Source organism: Monodelphis domestica, chromosome 2 (genome assembly GCF_027887165.1).
Source record: "Monodelphis domestica isolate mMonDom1 chromosome 2, mMonDom1.pri, whole genome shotgun sequence".
Taxonomy (NCBI): Eukaryota; Metazoa; Chordata; class Mammalia; order Didelphimorphia; family Didelphidae; genus Monodelphis; species Monodelphis domestica.
The window spans coordinates 133,927,330-133,940,243 of record NC_077228.1 but is presented as its reverse complement, the minus strand read 5'-3'; the positions used below and the strand labels follow the sequence as shown (position 1 = coordinate 133,940,243).

The 12,914-nt window shown below is 40.3% G+C and overlaps 1 protein-coding gene across 1 annotated transcript in view; it reads left to right on the top strand.

Annotated features, from left to right (window-relative positions):
• The window catches only part of CAPN8 (calpain 8), a 134,124-nt gene that overhangs the window by 84,220 nt on the left and 36,990 nt on the right, over nt 1–12,914 (top strand). The window contains exon 11 of the mRNA XM_001367739.4: nt 10,553–10,564. Coding sequence (XP_001367776.2) covers nt 10,553–10,564 — 12 coding nt within the window. The remainder of the gene's footprint in view (nt 1–10,552; nt 10,565–12,914) is intronic.

The window sequence follows — 12,914 nt, the reverse complement described above, 5'->3', positions numbered from 1 at the left end:
AAAAAATTCTTGATGGTCAAACAGATCTGTCTGAGTTCTTCATGCCTATCTCCTGGCCTCTTTTCTATTGCTCAAGGATTAAATCTGGCTGGAACTAGATTGGACTGGCAAAGAAAGCAGTCACTTATATCTCTGTTTTCCTTTAAACCCTTACTTTCTGTCTTAGTAACAAAGCTTTAATACAGAAGGGCAAGGGCTAGGTGATTGAGGTTAAGTGACTTGTCCAGAGTCACACAGCTAAGAAGCATCTGAGTCCAGGTTTGAAATCAGGACCTCCCATCTCTAGGCTTGGTTCTCTATCCACTGAGCCATCTAGCTGTCCCCAACATCTTTTTGCATATGAGGAATCCATAGAGATGAGATGTGGGTGGTAAGTAGCAGAGTTAGGATTCATATCCAGTTTCTTGGATTCAAAATTTAGGGCTCTTTCCACTGTAATATATCACCTCTCTTTTTTTAAAATTTAAACATTATTTTATTTGGTCATTTTCATACATTGTTCATTGGAAACAGATCATTTTCTTTTCCTCCCCCCCCCCCAGCCGACGTGTGATGCATCTGGGTATCACATGTGTCCTTGCTCCGAACCCATTTCCTTGTTGTTGGTATTTGCATTAGGGTGTTCATTTAGCGTCTCTCCTCAATCATGTCCCCTCAACCTCTGTAGTCAAGCAGTTGCTTTTCCTCGGTGTTTTTACTCCCTCAGTTTGTCCTCTGCTTGAGGATAGTTTAATTTTTTTTTTTCTCGTAGATCGCTGCAGGTTGTTCAGGGACATTGTAAAGCCATTACTGGAGAAGTCCGTTACGTTCTCTTGTACCACAATGTATCAGTCTCTGTGTACAATGTTCTCCTGGTTCTGTTCCTCTCACTCTGCATCACTTCCTGGAGGTTGTTCCATTCTCCATGGAATTCCTCCACTTTATTATTCCTTTTAGCACAATAGTATTCCATCACCAACATATACTATACCACCTCTCTTAAACACTGCCAATCCCTTACATGTCAGTGTGATTGATTTTATTGTATCATTAAGATTTGTATGTCCATATGGATTGTCTAAATGAGTGGAAGTAGTTGTTCAAATAGATAGAAGGTCGATCCTTCCTCTAGGGGAGAGAAAGAGACATTGGCTGGAAGGAAGTAGGAGCAGGCAGACCCCAGGAATACTGCCAGGCTAGGTGTTTTTTTCTCTAATCTCTAAGGGGGGAGTAGGACAAGAATTATATATATATATATATCTGCCCCCTTCAAATATCTCTGGTCTAAGGATTTGAGTCTGAGTTCAGAAGCAAAGATTTTTCTCTGTTTATTCTTAAAAACAAACAAACAAAAAAAACAACCCTTTCCTTCTGTCTTAAAATCAACACAAGGTATTGATTCCAAGGCAGTATCAGGGTAAGGGCTAGACCATGGGAGTTAAGTGACTTGCCCAGGCTCACACAGCTCAGTAGGAAGTGTCTGAGACTAAATTTGAATCTAGGACCTCCCATCTCCAGGCCTGGTTCTCAACCACTGAGCCATCTAGTCCCATCTCCCTGTTCACCCTTTATGGAGGAGGGTTGCCTTGAGTTTACTCTCATCTGATTAGCTCCTTCTCACCAAACACTGGTACACAAAAGACCGTTACAAATATTGAGTAAACTTGTTTAGCAAAGCAGAACAGCAAACAAAAATTAGAGTCCTACAGATTTGAATATGTCAGAAAATAAGAGCAAAGGAGCTCTTCAGCTGAGAGCAAGATAAGGGTTCAGTTCAAGGTGAGAGAGGAGGAGGAGGATATAAAGAGGGAACAGTAGGGAGAGGAGCAGAAAAAGAAGGTGGGGAGAGAGAGAAGAAGTGAGTAGAGGGGAAAAGGAGAAAAAGAGGGAAGAGGGAAGAGTTGGAAGAAAGGGAAAAAGAGAACAGAAAGACAGAGAGATGGAGACAGGGAAAGACAGAAGCAGAGGCTAGTTTCCCCCCAACAAGTCATTCTAGCAGTTTCTAGGGAGGCAAGCTAGAAATCAGGGACATATTGAATCAGTTTCCCTTCCATATTTGCAGCTTCTCTGTCCACAGATTTCTCCTAAAGAATATCTGGAATCACATGTATCTCCATCCCAAGAAGCTCTGAACCCACTCAATAAATTCCTTATGCAGAAAAAGAACATCACTTCATGCTTAGCAGTCTTCCCACCAATTATTAGTCATATCTTCCTCCTTCCCTATAAGGGGTTTGAATAGGAGGAGGATTCTGATGGAGCATGAGGGCAGTGATCTCCTCCAGTAGGATTAGGAAGCTGGGGAGAAGAGATGCACAAAGGGCATTGAGGACAGTCTATATTTCTTCCTACCTCACAACTTTGCTGGGATGGGCCTCAGCCCACACTAAGGCTTTAAGGTTAATGAAGGGAGGAAGATGGGAAGACTATTCAGTCCTTTCAGCTCTGTTGTCTGTAGAATTCTGAAAAGTAGAGCTGATAAGGAATTCTTTCTTCTGGAGTGGGAGGGAAGGGTGATGGGACAGTAGGAAGGAGTCATTACTATAGAGGGTAATTCAAAGAGGAATTCTGTGTAGAGAATAGCCTCATGGTAAGAACCATTGTGGGTAAGTCTGTTCCCCAGAGAGCCTTTTCCAAAAGCCAGGAGTCAAGACAGGAGAAAGTAGGGTTTTGCTTCTTGGAACAGAAGTGGTAGTCCCTGGACTACCACCAGGGTGTCTTTGCCAAGGAAGTGCACACACACACACACACACACACACACACACACACACACACTCACGCTTTATGGCCTCCTCCTAGCTGTGGTTCTCACAAGAGGAAACCAACTCTGATCTCAGGCTATAGTTCTGAAAGCTCAGTCAGATAAGAATTCAGTCCCTCATCTCAGTCTCCACATCCTTATCCTTCTGATATCCCAAAACATACCATTTCCAGCACTATCAGTAGCTCAGCATATTCGGGTTAGGAGTAATATGGAATTTCCCATTACCAAGGGGATCTTTTAAAATAATGAGCTTCCTGGAACTTCTCAATTGTTTTGTTACAATGGAATTTTGTTGAGTAGTCTCATGGCAAGTAGCGTTTCATTTGGCTGGACCCCGAAATACCAGGCTTAATAGTGAAATAACTTAGTAGTGAATTAACAAGTGAAAAGAGCAACTTGGAATCTACCAGCAGAAGGAGAGAAGTATTATGCTATAACACCTCCAATTCCATATTTCTCTTAACTTCTGGATCTTTTTTGTGTGTTTGGTTTTGGTGGCTGATTGAGAGTTTAGGGAATTTGCTTTTTCTTGGGTAGTGGGGTATCACTGAGAGGGTTCCGAGCTGAATTGGAGGGTTACTAAATGATAGAACTAAATGAGTAATTCAGATCATGATTAAAACTGAATTCACATTTTTTTTTCTCAAAACAGCACAAAGTCCATAAAATCATAGAATTTATTTAGAAGGGATTTTAGCTCTTTCCCCTCATTTAAAGGAATGCCCTTCTTTTACCTTTCTATTCTTCCTTTTGCTTATATCATCTACTTTCACGACACTGATTATCACCTTGATGAAGCTGACCCACAAATCTATATTCTCATCCTTACTTTCTTCAAAGAATTTCAGTTGTGTATTTCCAGTTGTCAACTATTTGTCACCGACTGGATGTCCTGCAGGTACCACAAACTCAACAAACATCTTTGGCAAATATTCCAAACTGAACTTATCATTTTTCTCCTCAAAGTCTGCTTTGACCCCTAATTTCTCAATTTCTGTTGATAACATCCTCATTCTGCTCCTCACTTATAGGCTTATAACTTCATAGTCATCTTGGGTTCATTTTTCTTCTTCACCTCCCTCCATGTCCAATCATTTGCTGAGTTCTGCTGATGCTAGCTAGCTCTGAAATAAATCTAACATCCATATCCTCTCAATTCCCAGGGCATATATCTTTTATTACATAGATTTAGACCTGGGAGGGAATTTAGAAGCAATCTGGTTCAGCCCCTTGGGCAGCTAGGTGGTGCAGTGGATAGAGTGCTAGGCTTAAAGTCAAGAAGACTTCAGATCACATTCAGCTCCAGACATTTTCTTGCTGTGTGACCCTGGTCAAGTCACTTCACCCTGTTTACCTCAGTTTCCTCATCTGTGAAATAAGCAGGAGAAAAAATGGCAAATTAATCCAGTGTCTTCACCAAGAAAATTCCAAATGGGGTAATGAAGAGTTGGACATGATTGGAACAATAACAATAGAGTGCAACCTTTTAATTTGATAGAGGAGACCCAAAAAAGGAAAATGACTTGCCTGAGGCTGCAATGGTAGTGAGCAGTAGAGCTGGGACTTAAATAATATCCGGTAACTCCAGTTGTAACATTCTGTCCATTTTCACTCTGCCCCTGTTTGTTTATGGCCCATTTTCTTCTCACTTAGACTGCTATGTTGCTATTAGTCTTTCAGGATATGTTCCTTTTCCAATGCAACTTTTATGCCACTGTCTAAGCAGGCTTCATACTCTTTGATTCAAAACTTTCAGTATATCTTCATCACTTACAAAATAAAATGTAATTTCTTGATCCTGGCATTCAATGACATCCACATTTGTCTAGAAGGTACTTTCTAGTGTCATCCTATATGATTCTCTTTCATGTACTTTCATCCAAAGCATGCTGCCCTTTCCACTACTATGTCTTTGCTCTCTCTCTTTGAGGCTAAGCATCAGCATACTAGAATGGATTTCCTTACTTTGACCACCAGCATCAGTTTCATGAGGTTTCTCCTTTCAAGACCCAACTCAGGTGCCACCAATTAAAAAAAAAAACAAATTCTGGGAGGCAGTTAGGTGGCTCTGGAGAGAAAGGCAGGACTAGAGATGGGAGGTCCTGGGTTCTGTTCTGGTCTCAGACACTTCCTAGCTGTATGATCCTTGGCAAGTCATTCAACTCCCCTTGCCCAGCTCTTACCACTCTTCTGACATAGAACCAATACACAGTATTGATTCTAAGATGGAAAGTAAGGGTTTAAAAAAAGTACTCTTGACACCTCAGTGAGTGATCTCTCCCGCTCAGATTTTCGCAGCAATTTTCCTATATTTCTTCTTTGTCGTTCAGTCATTTTAAGTTATACCCAGCTCTTCCTGACTCTATTTGGGGTTTTCTTGGCAAAGACACCAGAGTGGTTTGCCATTTCCTTCTCTAGCTCATTATACAAATAAGGAAACCAAGGGAAATCAGGTTAAGTGACTTGCTCAGAGTTACACAGCTAGTAAGTACTTGAGGCCAGACTCAGGAAGATGAGTCCTCCTGACTCTAGGCTGGGCACTCTATCCACTTTACCACCTAGCCGCCCTTTCCCCTTGTCTCCTCCCTTTATCACAATGGAGGTGATATAGAGTTGTGTGCCATTCAGAATGCAGCATATCTGAAACTGGCAGACATGTTTAATAAAGGGAGGATCATCCTCATTGAGGCCTGAATGAGCTCTTCCTGGGCTCATACCTGCCCAACTGGCCTACCATTTTTAGTTTCTCTCCTTTCCAACTCACTTTCTATATTACTTCCCAATTGTTATTCCTAAAGCATGAGTCTGACCATGTTACTGCCATGCTAAAGTAACTTCAGAGGCACCCCATTACTGATATGATAAATTACAAAGATAGGGAGGGGATTAGGGACCTTCAGAAGGGGTGGTGGTATTGTTTTTTAGGGAATGATCATGACTTGTTATGGATGTGTTGAATTCCTCCTGGTGCATAAACCACCATGATTCTTTTGATGTATATTATAGGGTCCTTTCCTTCATGACTAGAGTTTCCTTTATCTGTAGTACTGAGTCTCTGAAGAAGAGAAAAGAGTTTCAAAAGCCAGATGTGTTTTTCTGGGAGGGAGGGGGGATGCAATATTCTTTTCTGTCCAGCATGCACCATATTTTGTCCTATGCATCTGCCTTCTATACTCCAATTGCCTGCAAAATGGAATCTTCCTTTGAGGTTGAGCATCTGACACTGATGGAGTTCACTAGAATTTCCCCCTGAGGCCAACAACATTTGTATGGCTGTTCCCAGCTCTCTGGGTTCTATGGTGCCAAATGCTCCATGCCAAGCTTGCCTGCCTGTTTTCATTGCTGAATCTGTACTTCAAAGATAGCTGTCTTTTTCTATCCATCAGCAGAGACCAGTGAAGGTAGGGCCTCCATGTCTCCCTAAACAGGACTTGTGCCAAGGGATACACCCCACCTGCCCAGCTTAGTTCCTTCTGAGCTACTTTTCTGGGCAGATTTAATGTGTGTTGACAATGTGCTCTGTAACTTTAAGAAGAGGGCTGCCAAGTCCTCTCAATTTATCTCCCCAGGTGCCATTACTTTGCAGAGGCTGGAGCAAGAGAGAGAGATGGGGGCAGTGCAGACATAGTTATTTTAGTTAGGAAAGTATCCAGAGAGACCTGGAGAAGAGGTATGAATTACACATTCCTGGAAAAAATGGCTTAAGGGGCAGCCTGACCCAGTATGCTGTTCATACAGCACTTTAGGGATTGAATCCTCAAAGGAAGATTTACTTGTGGTGCAAGGACAGCACATTGGTTGCATGTAGTTAAATCCAAGAAATGTTTAGTAAGCACTTACAGTGAGTAAGATGCTGGGGAGGCAAAGGTGGATGAAGGCAGCATGATTCATTGAAAAGAATACCGGTTCTGGAGAAAGAGGACCCAGGTTCCAATCCTACCTCTGATAGTATTACCTTCAAAGAGTCATTCAACCACCTTGGGCCTCAGCTGCTCAGTTTCCTCATCTGTAAATCAGTAAAATCAGAGATCTGGACTAGGATGCTGAAGATCCTTCCAGCTCTTCTTCTATGGTTATGTAACCTTTTAGCTTCTGCTATGAAAGATCCCAGAAATGTATGGGGAAGGGGAGATTTAAAAACAACTTATTAGGATATAGGAGTGACATTTGTGGGCACAAAGGAGGGGTTCTAGGCTAAATGCCATGAGAAATTGGAGGAGAAAGAGAATACTTTCTCGTGGGGGCAGAGAAGTCTTCTCAGAGAAGGTGGCACCTTGAAGAATAAGAGGCACTGCAATGGACTATGGTGGGTGGTGATGGTGCAGGAGCCAGTTTCAAACATGGAGGACTGTGTGGAAAGGAGTGGAGATAGGAGACAATAGAACAAGGTAGGCAGGTTGGGAAGTCGAGGTAGGTTGTAAAGTAAGGTTAGGGAAAGGAAGTAATGATATGAGCTAAAGTTGGAAAGGCATGTTAGAGTCAGAATGTGAAAAATCTGGGATCAGAAATTTATACTTTATTTGGTAGACAATGGAGAGCCAATGAAGATTTTTTTTCACTTTTGAATTTTTTCCCAATTACCTGATGAAGATTATTTTATTATTATTATTATTTTTTAATCCTTACTTTCTATCTTAGAGTCAACACTGTGTACTGGTTCCAAGGCAGAACTGTAGAAAGGGCTAGGCAATGGGGGTCAAGTGACTTGTCCATGGTCATACAGTTAGGAAGTGTCTAAGGTAAAAAATGAACCTAGGACTTTTCACTTTTAGGTCTGGCTCTCAATCCACTGAGCCACCTAAGCTGCCTCTCCAATGAAGATTCATTTTTTTCTTTAAATTTCTTTTTTCTCTTCACTTCTTTTCTTTTCTTCTCTTTTCTTTTCACTATCATGCAAAACACATTTCCATATTGGTCGTTGCTGTAAGAGAAAATTCATACAAAACCAAAACCCCCAATTAAAACCATAAATGCACGGATGTGTAAGATAGTATGCTTTGATCCACAGCCATCTGACTCCAACAGTTCTTTCTTTGGAGGTGGATGGCATTCCCCATCATAAATCTTTCAGGATTCTCAGATCATTGCGTTGCCAAGAGTAGCCAAGTTTCCACAGCTGATCATCATACAATATTGCCGATACCATGTACAATGTTCTCCTGGTTCTGCTTATTTCACTCTGCATCAGTTCATGTAGATCTTTCCAGCTTTTCTTTTTTTTTTGAAATCATCCTGCTTGTCATTCCTTATAGCACAAAAGTATACCATCACCTTCATATACCATAATTTGTTCAGCCATTCTTCAATTGATGGACATCCCTATAATCTCCAAATCTTTGTCACCCCAAAAAGAGCTGCTATAAATATTTTTGAACAAGTAGGTCCATTCCTCCTTTTTATTATCTCTTTGGTCCAATGAAGATTCTTGAATTGAGGAGTGACATACTCAGAGTAACAGATGTTAGAAGTAGAGTGGAGTTCTAGGTCCTTGTTTTCAGGGTAAGTATGTTGAATATTCTTCTGTGTGTTAGAGGAGGGTGGGCAGTGGAAAGAGAATTGGATTTTGCAGTCAGAAGTCCTGGGTTTAAATCGTAACTCTACCTGTATGATCCTGGACAAATCTTTAAACACTTTTTGGTTTCAAAGTTCCTCATCTGTAATAATGATAATAGCTTGTATTTTAAAAGCATTTTATGCACCTTAGTACTCTTGAGTCTAACAACCCTATGAGGTAGGAGCTATTATTAGCTCTATTTTACATATGAGACAATCGAGGCTCACAGAAATTGTGGCTTTCTAGGTGGGATCACACAGCCACTGAGTGTTTGAGGAGGATTCAAGGCCAGTTCTCAACTCCAAGGCTATTGTTTTATCCACTGGACCATCCTACCTCTCAAAAATGATAGGGGGAGACAAAATGATTTCTTAGATCTCTTCCTTCTGTGCATCCTTTGTACCTACTCTGCTTAACTTGGTCAATAGCAAATTAAAGTCTGAAGGAAGGAGTTTCTCACACATGAGAACCAGAGGGTTTTTTCTCTCTTCTAGATGCTATTAGATTGTCAACTCTGAGGACAGAGGAATCATCTTCCTACCTAGCCCAGTGTGCTTAGTAAATGTTTGCTGAATGAATGAAAGAATGAATGAATGAGGCTCTTCCTCTCCTCCCCCCCACCTTATTTCAGTTGTAATTGTTTTAAGCTGTGAGCAGATGGCGACGCATCATATGGAAATGACTGTTTTCTACCTTAGCAACAAGCTCTGCCTGCCCTGGCAGTCTGGGAGGCAAGACAGGCATGAGGGGCAGTTAACTCTGACTGATTTTCTTTAGCCTTTCTTGGGTTCTCTGTGGAGGTAACCTGCTTCCCAAGTCCATTTAAGGAAGCTTCTCTTTCTATCTCTAATAGCCTTTACCTTCTGACTTAGAATCAATACTGGGTATCAGTTCCAAGGCAGAAGAGCAGTAAGAGCTGGGCAATTGGGGCTAAGTGACTTGCCCAAGGTCACACAACTAGGAATATTTGAGGCCATATTTGAACCCAGAACTGCCTGTCTCCAGGACTGGCTCTCTGTCCCCTGAGCCACCCAACTACCCTCTAGGTATGTTCTTAATAAACATTTATTTACTAACTGTGCAACTTGTCTATATTGTCCCATAAGCTATCACAAGGGACTCACCCAAAGTGTTGGAGATCTTTGATTTAGGACACTAGAAGAACATTTCCAAGGCAGGGAATATTTCATAAATCAATCAACAGGGGCAGCTCGATAGCTCAGTGGATTGTGAGTCAGACCCAGAGCTAGGAAGTTCTGGGTTCAAATCTGGCCTCAGATACTCTCTAGCTGTGTGATCTTGGGCAAGTCACAACCTCTGTTGCTTAATCCTTATCATTCTTTTATCTTGGAACTGATATTAAGTTCTAAGTCAGAAAGTAAGGGTTAAAAAAAATCAAATTGCTTGCTATCTCCGGGGGGGGGGGGAGGGAAGACATCAAGAATCATGTAACAATGGCAAATATATATATATATGTATATGTATATATATTTATATTTATATGTATATAAATAAAAAATAAAAAAATTTAAAATTGAAGCCAATCAATTGGGACATATATATGTATATATATATATATATATATTTCTCTATGTGTAGGCATTTATGAATGTGTTTGTATAAAATATCACTTGTAATATGGCATGAAATTATAAAAGTATATATATAGATTTTTAAAAAGAAAATATAATCCTTCATAACTAAAAAACAAGCATCAGCAATTATTTATCAAGTACCTACTATGTATCAAGTACCTTATGTAGACACTAGGAATATAAATATGGTAAATGTAACAATTCCTACTCATGAGGAACTTAATAATATGAGAAAGGTGCCATCTTTAGAGAAGACTCTTCTGTTCCCTAACCCAATTGTTTCAGACTTCTCTAACCCACTATTTCTTCCCTTTCCCACTTTACTCAGTAATCCCTAAAGAAGAATCCATAATATTACCCTTCTAATAAATATAATAATAATTATTATTTTAAAAAACCCTTTACCTTTGATCTTAGAATCAATCCTGTGTATTGGTTCCAAGGCAGAAGAGTGGTAAGGGCTAGGCAATGGGAGTCAAGTGACTTGTTCAGGGTCATCCAGCTAGGAAGGGTCAGAGGCCAGATTTGAACCCAGGATTTCCTATCTCTAGACCTGGCTCTCAATCTACCTGTCACTCAGCTGCCCCTTGGCCTGGGTATTTAAGGAAAAGTGTTTGGAACCCTTGGATCACCTGGTCTTTCTTTCTCTTTGCCTTACAGATCCCTAAAGAGGTACGGGTGAGCTGTTGGCAATCTCCTTTCTGTGGGTAAGAAACATATGGTGGCCTGCTGTTCATGTGCCTGGAAGGGCTGCCATAGTTTCTTCTAGCTGAAGTTGGATTTTATGTAAACAGACCCTCTGAGTTTATGGATCCTCGGAGGCATCGACTGAGTGAATTGGTAAAGAGAATTCTGGGAATTGACATCCATCCCTCCTACCAGACATCTGAATGAAGAGACTTGGTGATGATGGACCATTCCTCTCTGGGTCCATTAGTCTGATGAGAACAGGGATAATTATAGGAGAACCAAAGTCTCTATTCATCTACTACACAACGAAGTCTTTGCTCCAGGAAAAGGAAATCCACTTTTAAAAAGTTTTTTTTTGGTTGTTGTTTTTTTTTTTTGGAGAGAAAACACATTCCTTTTGTCTTTTTTTTCCTCTTTCTCCTTTGGCAACATAGAATCATATGCTCTCTTGTTCAGTTGTTTCAATCATGTCTGACTCCTTAGGATCCCATTTGGAGTTTTCTTGGCAAAGACACTGGAGTGGTTTGCCATTTCCTTCTTCAGCTCATTTTACAGATGAGGAAACTGAGCCAAACAAGGTTAAATGATTTGCCCAGGGTCACACAGCCACTGTGTCTGAGGCTAGATTTGAATTTGGGTCTTTCTGACTCCAAGTCTGGTGCTTTATCTACTGCACTACCTAGCCTTAGTTTAATAGCTCACTTTTCAGGTACATAAAATAAGTTTCTTTCTTTCTTTCTTTCTTTCTTTCTTTCTTTCTTTCTTTCTTTCTTTCTTTCTTTCTTTCTTTCTTTCTTTCTTTCTTTCTTTCTTTCTTTCTTTCTTTCTTTCTTTCTTTCTTTCTTTCTTTCTTTCTTTCTTTCTTTCTTTCTTTCTTTCTTTCTTTCTTTCTTTCTTTCTTTCTTTCTTTCTTTCTTTCTTTCTTTCTTTCTTTCTTTCTTTCTTTCTTTCTCGTTGCCTTCTACCTTAGAATCAATATTATGTATTATTATTCATTTTTGCAATAGAGAAATATTTTAAAATCAAAACCCCAATTCATACACAAGTGATAAGCCATTTGTTTTTCTTCAGTGTTTCTACTCCCACAGTTCTTTCTCTCATTGAGGATAGTATCCTTTCTCATAAGTCCTTTGGGGTTGTTCTGGATCATTGTATTGCTACAAGTAGTAAAGTGCATTACATTGGACAGTTCCACAGTGTTTCACTTTCTATGTACAATGTTCTTTTGGTTCTGCTCCTCTCACTCTGCATCAGTTCATTCAGGTTCTTCCAGTTCACATGGAATTCCTCCAGATCATCATTCCTTAAAGCACAATAATATTCCATCACCATCAGATACCACAATTTGTTCAGTCATTCTCCAATCGAGGGACACCCCCTCATTTTCCAATTTTTGCCACCACAAAGTGCCACTATGAATATTTTTATGCACACATTTTTCACTATTATCTCTTTGGGGTACAAATCCAGTAGTAGTATTTCAGCATACACCCTTAACCTAAGCATTATGGGCATTTTACTCTCCTGACTGGTTGTTATTGTTGTCTTGTTCCATTTATATTTGATTTTTTTTGTGACCTCATTTGGGCTTTTCTTGCCAGAAATACCAGAGTAGTTTGCCTTTTCCTTCTCCATGTGTTTTTACAGATGAGAAAACTGAGGCAAAATGGATTGTGACTTGTTCAGGATCACATAGCTAAGTGTCTGAGGTCAGATTTGAACCCAGGCCTTCCTGATTCCAGGCCCTACACTCGATACACTTTATCACCTGACTTCTCTCTCTTGACTTGAGAGAAGTCTAATTCCCCAAAGGTGCATTTGCTCAGCCATCTTTCTCTGCCTTGGAGGTCTGTCCTAGTGGCTGGTGACTCCACTGGTAATAGCAGAGTCATGGGTTCAATCTCTATATTGGGTATTTTCCCTACCCATATTAAAGATTCACATTACCCGTCATAAGGCATGGATTTACAGTGCATCTTTCCCAGATAGCTCCCATTTGAGGTGTTAGATGCAGATAAATGTTCTGCTTAAGGATGGTGGGTTTGGTCATCTAAGTTATAGGGCTGGGATTCTTATTTCCCTTTTGTTCTGGGTGATCAAATCATAGGATTTAATAGTCATCAAATTCTGGACAAAGCAATTAACTCTTTGGTCCCAGTTTCTCCAATTGTGAAACAAAAGGGTTGGCCTAGTAGACTTCTAAGATTCCTTTTAATTCTAAATCCATGATCCTTAAAAGTGAAAGGAACAGCAGAGACAATCAGGTTCAACCCTTTAAATTTGCAAATGAGGAAAGTATATATAGAGAGACAATTTAAGTTACTTGCCCAAG